Genomic DNA, 5,271 nt, shown 5'->3' with positions numbered 1-5,271 from the left:
GAAGAATCATCTTATCCCGAATCGATATACAACATAGGAGACATGCCCCGCGTGACAACAGAGTGTGTCGGCGAGCGCATTTGCTGTCTTTGTGAAAGCACTGAAAAAAATCAGGATCCTTTGAAGACGGACTTACCTCTAAAGACGGGACGACGCTCGTTTCTGAAACTTTTCCTTCAGTACCTAGCTGAGTAGAGTGTCTCCTCAAATTCAGTCAACGCTTTGCACAAGCATAGTGGTCACCTGGCGAACAGACATATCCCCTTCCCACTCGCATGCTCACAAATCTATCTGAATATATGCAGAGACACATATGTAAAAAGCTCGCTTTACGCACACGAATGTAGAAACGATGTAAAAGGACGCGATAAAAACGTCGTAGGCTACGTGAAGATCTGTGCACAGTCATTAAAGAGGGGCGCAAGCTGGTTGTCAAAGCGTTCCGCTGTTCTGAGACTTCCTCGCATCTGTTCTGTCAGTGTCTCTGTCTCGACACCAGTCCACTCGAGTTTCTTTCGTTTTTCTTCTCGTAAGAAATGAATTCTTTCTGCAGTTTTCATACAGCTGCTTTGCACTTCAGTCTTGACATCAATAGAGAGAACTGAAGTGGCCTATCGTGCTGCAGATTCCTCAAAGGTCTGAGAAGAGCCTGGACGCGAAAACGAAAGATCAGACAATGCATACAGAGGCCCAGAAAAAAGTGATGCCACTAGCGCGTTGGGCGTCGCATCAAGCGATGCAGAACGACCAGCAGCTCTCCGGGCTGATCTACAGTGTAAGTGAGGAAAACGACAGAAGAAATTACTTTCACACCAGTCTACCGAACAGGCTGAAAAGGCAAAGAAGAACAAGCAAGAATGAAGCGTAGGAGACATTTAAAGTTGTCAGAAAGCGCTCTGTGGCGCACATACAGTTGTTCTGAGTGGCCTAAATATATGTATATATATATATATATATATATACTCACTAGTACGTCAAGTCGTGTGTCTATATATATATATATATATACGTGGATAGGCAGGGATGCGTAGAGAGGACTAGATAGCAAATATCGCCACATCGTGTTTGTCAGCAGTCTCTAAAGAGATCCCAGGAGAGGTCTTTTTCGTCTGTCTCGCCTCTCCTTCTCCACTGTAACGCGACACACAACGCGAGATGTCTACGTGGAAGCGAGAAGCTTTCTGAAGGCACAAAACAAGCAAAGAGCTCTCGCTTCCCTTTCTCGATGTCCACTCTCGTGGCGCCTGCACGGATCGATGCAGCGCTGGCAAACGGCTGCGACGAAGAGACGCGAACTTCGAGTTCTTGCTCACAAAACGCTGCATCAGTGGCAGTCCCGCCTGCGGCGTCAGCTGTGCGTCGTTGCTGTGCACTTCCGGTGTATGTACGCGGAAGACGTCAGCGGCAAGGCGAGAACCGAATCGCGCGTTTCACGGCGTTCAAACACAGAAAGTCGCGTCGACGGGGCTGAACAGCGGACAGCTTTTTCTCGACATTGTCCAGGTGCGAGTGACAGTAGAAAGCCACACAGATGCCGCTGAAGCAACGCGTTGAAAACGGGGACCCTGGAGTGGAGAAGGTGGTACACAGGCGAGTTTCTGCTGTCTATCTCTGTTGCCTTTCGCTTCGCTCGTTTCGCTTCTGCTCTCTCTCCTACGTTCAAAGAGGTCACAGATATCAGCAGACCGACCAAGGCGACAGACACCTGCATCGAAGAAAGCAGAAGTCAAGAAAATAAGGGGAACAGAAGAAGGGAGAACGAGAGAAGCAGAGTCAAAAAAACCGACTATGGTGAGAGGCGAAGACACGGTAGGTTGACCATTTTCGACGAGAAGCAGAAACACAGGAAAGCCGGAGAAAACGCAAAGTGGGGAGAAAAGCTGGACACCGAAAACAAGTGACAAACAGGGGGACAACAATGATGTGGGTCGTCTTCTTTCGTCTCCCTTGTCATTCAAAGAGAGCCTTGGAAGAAGAAGACTCAGTTTCTCTACGTTTCGTCCCTCTGTCGTGCTCATTTTCCCCGTTGACGCAGCTGGTCTTTGTCTGACTCTGACCTGTTTGTTAGGGGAAAGCGGAGACCTTTCAGAGGGCGCTTCCGCTTCGCCTCATACGACTCACTGCTCCTCTTATTCCCACAAACTCACATCAGTGTCTTCATCTTCTTCATTTACATCTGTATTTCCTCCGGCATCCGTCTCTTCACCCTCTTCCTCTCCTTCCTCTTCTTCCTCCCCCTCTTCTTCTTCTTCCTCTTCTTCCTCCCCCTCTTCTTCTTCTTCCTCTTCTTCCTCCCCCTCCTCTTCTTCTTCCTCTTCTTCCTCCCCCTCTTCTTCTTCCTCCTCTTCTTCTTCCTCTTCTTCTTCCTCTTCTTCTTCCTGTGCTTCAGTTTTAGGGTCCTGCGTCGTTTCTGCCCCGCAGTCTTCTCGCCATTTTTCTCCGCACACATCTCTGTGTGTGATGCTTCTCTCCACGCTGCTCGCTTCTGTCCAGCAGCGCCTCCTTTTTCTGTCCTTTCTGCGTCTTCGTGAGCGGCGAGTTCCCTCCTGGAGGCGGGAGCGCAGCAGAAAGGGCAGCGCCCACGACGCGGGTCGTTGCGCCGGCGAAGTGGGGACAGACGCGAGAGCCAGGCGAGAAGGAGGCGGCGTGCCTGGAGACGGAAGAAAGGAACAGGCGGCGGGAAGAGAGAAGGCGTTCGCGATCGGACCGAGGAGGCACAGGGCCGAAGCGGAAGGCCGACGAGAGCAGGAGGAGCCTCCGACCGAAGTTGCTGCACAGGAAGAAAGACGAAGTGGACGCGAAGAAGACGAGGACGATGTCGGGAGATGGAAAGGGCAGGAGTCGGAGAGCGAGACGGAGGGCAGCAGAGGGGAAACGCCTACGCGTTCGTTTCCTCTTGAGGAGAAAGCGAAGTTAACGGCGACAGCGGTGTTTCGTCTGTCTCTCTCGAGGTCTCTCTCACGAATCAAACGACAAGCTTTTCTCTCTCTCGCTCACCACGCCAGGCGTGAGCAACGACGACGGCCAAACCAGGCAAAAAGGCGAGAAGAAGTAACCGAAGGAGACGCGAGACGGGAGGAAGTTATCGGAATGAGTGCCCGCAGAGATTTTTCAGAAAAAAAACGGAGCGCTAACAGAGGAAACTTGGGGTCTCTCTCCGCCACCTACGCAGCGCTTCCTTCGCGCACATCCCGAGTTCTGGGTGGAGACACTCCAGATTCCTCGACAGCCCTCGCCGTCTTCCTCGGCACAGTGAAGGCGGCCATTCTTCGACGCGTCAGAGACGTATTTACTCTCTGGGAACTCACCACAAAGTGAGGCTTTCAAGTTGCAGTGTCCAGACGCAAGCGCTGTCAAAGAAGGAACTGATATGCGAGACTGTCTATCACGTCCTTTGCTGGTTCTTCACAAGGCGTTTTCTCTTCTAAATAATCTCCGCTCTTCCGTTCCTTCTCCTTTCGCCTTAAGCATTCCATGGAAGGCTGTGGTGTCCTGCAATCATGCACAAAAGATTTGGCCCTCGGTCGGCATCTCACAACTAGAGTCACGTTCAGTAGCCCACGCACTTTAGTGTGTCTGTTTATTCGAGCAGTTCATTCTGCCAGGTTTCCTCTGTTCGTCCGTATACAATGAGATGCTGCGGGGATACCCTCTAACTGCGATTTCTTTAAGCTTTTTTCCCCATCTCCCTTCCACTCTGCCTCCTAGTGTCGGATCCACTTGCAAATTCCCTATCAGCTTGCCTGCCCTAACTCGCCGCTTGCTTCCCCCTCTTGTTTCTCGCCTTTTCGTTTGTTCTCGTCTTGCTTTTCACAGCATATGTTTCGCTTCCTCTGCTGTCCGGTGTCCAGACACCTGGTGCCTTGCCGCACGGCGTGGCTCTTCAACTTTGTGTGGCGAGCCCGGCTTCGGCGCATGCACCGCAGTTTCCAGCAGTGGCGCTCGGTGGTCGTTTCAAGAGAGCGCATTCGTCTAGGTTTGATTTCTCTTGGTCGAGGCGCGCTAGGTCGCCCCGGATCCTTGAAACAGGGATTTCAGGCAATTAAAAGGCACACGGAAGCGAGGAGGAGACGAATGGAGGCGGCCAGACACTGCGTAGCTCTGGCGACAGTTTCCTGCTGGATGAGGCCCTACAGAGAGGCCTTTTGTCGGCTGAAGAGACACGGGGACGAGAAGAAAGAGAAAAGGAGAGCGATGCACAGTCTGCATGCAGCTTTAAACGGTGCAAGCAGGCGATGCGTGACTGCCGCCTGGCTGAAAGTCAAAGCTGAGGTGCGTGTCTCTGAATCTGCTTGTCCAGAGACTCCCTGTATCTTTCAACGAATACGTCTGATAACTGCAAGATACCTGTAATGCAGCTGTCGTTTTAATGTTACAGCAGACACGTAGTACGTCAGCCAAACGCGCGAAGGGGAGGATGTCTTGAACTCCATTCAAAAGAAGAGACTTGACAGCGATACACGTGAAGAGGATAGAAAGGAGGAAAGGCAAGCACGAGCCTCATGAAAGTCGAAACCAGGAGGGAAAGGTCGCCCCGCTGACTGGAGTTTTCCGGAGGAGGTAGACCCCTCATGAGTTTCGCATCAAAAGGCGATGCACACTTGTGTGAATGTATCTCCAGAAAAGGATTTACAAAAGCAAAGTGACGAGAGAACTTTACGAAACATAAGAGACAAGAGAACTCACAAATGTTGAGAGATGGGATATGGCCATGTATGTCCACGGTTCGAGGATGCAGGTTTATACATCTGGTGTGGCCTCCGCCGTGGCTGTCTAGGTTTGCTCGGCGTGACAGATGAGAAGACAAGCTTACAAAAGAAAAGACAGACAAGGGATTGGATCTGGAAGGACGCAGCAAAAGCAACGAATTTGTTGCAGACAGAGTGCACCCGCCGAACAGGCGAAAGCTTCATCAGCATTTTTCATGAGCCTGTGGATTAGTTCCGACTTTTCCAGTCTTCTCAGTACGAGGGTCCTGACCATACTGGCATCTGAGTCGACGTTTTCTCTCGTTGCTAATCCGAGAGCTAGCGCCATTCCTGAGACTCCTCTGACCCTTTCAACTGCTGCTGGCTCGTAGGTGGAGGCTGTGAGGAGAAACGCCCTCAGCAACGAACTTGAGAACGAACGCGCGAAACTCTGCAAATTAGCGGGAACTCTCGAAGTGACTCAGCAGACTGTGGTTGGCTGGAAACAACGTGCGATGGTGAGAAAAGTCTTTTGTTGCGTCTGTCTGCTGTGCCACGGGAGCATAGAGGTCATCCCAACGTC

The 5,271-nt window shown here is 51.5% G+C and overlaps 1 protein-coding gene across 1 annotated transcript; it reads left to right on the top strand.

Moving 5' to 3' along the window:
- Positions 1-1,256: 1,256 nt before the first annotated feature.
- TGME49_313848 (hypothetical protein) lies at positions 1,257-3,318 on the top strand (the record flags this gene model as incomplete). Its single annotated transcript, XM_018782796.1, has 2 exons — positions 1,257-1,503; positions 2,069-3,318. 2 exons carry the CDS (start codon positions 1,257-1,259, stop codon positions 3,316-3,318), a joined length of 1,497 nt encoding a protein of 498 aa, XP_018635397.1.
- Between the last annotated feature and the right edge of the window lie 1,953 nt (positions 3,319-5,271).

This window comes from Toxoplasma gondii, chromosome XI (assembly GCF_000006565.2).
Source record: "Toxoplasma gondii ME49 chromosome XI, whole genome shotgun sequence".
Lineage (NCBI taxonomy): Eukaryota > Apicomplexa > Conoidasida > Eucoccidiorida > Sarcocystidae > Toxoplasma > Toxoplasma gondii.
The sequence above is the reverse complement of the archived record's forward strand: the minus strand, read 5'-3'. Positions and strand labels throughout refer to the sequence as shown.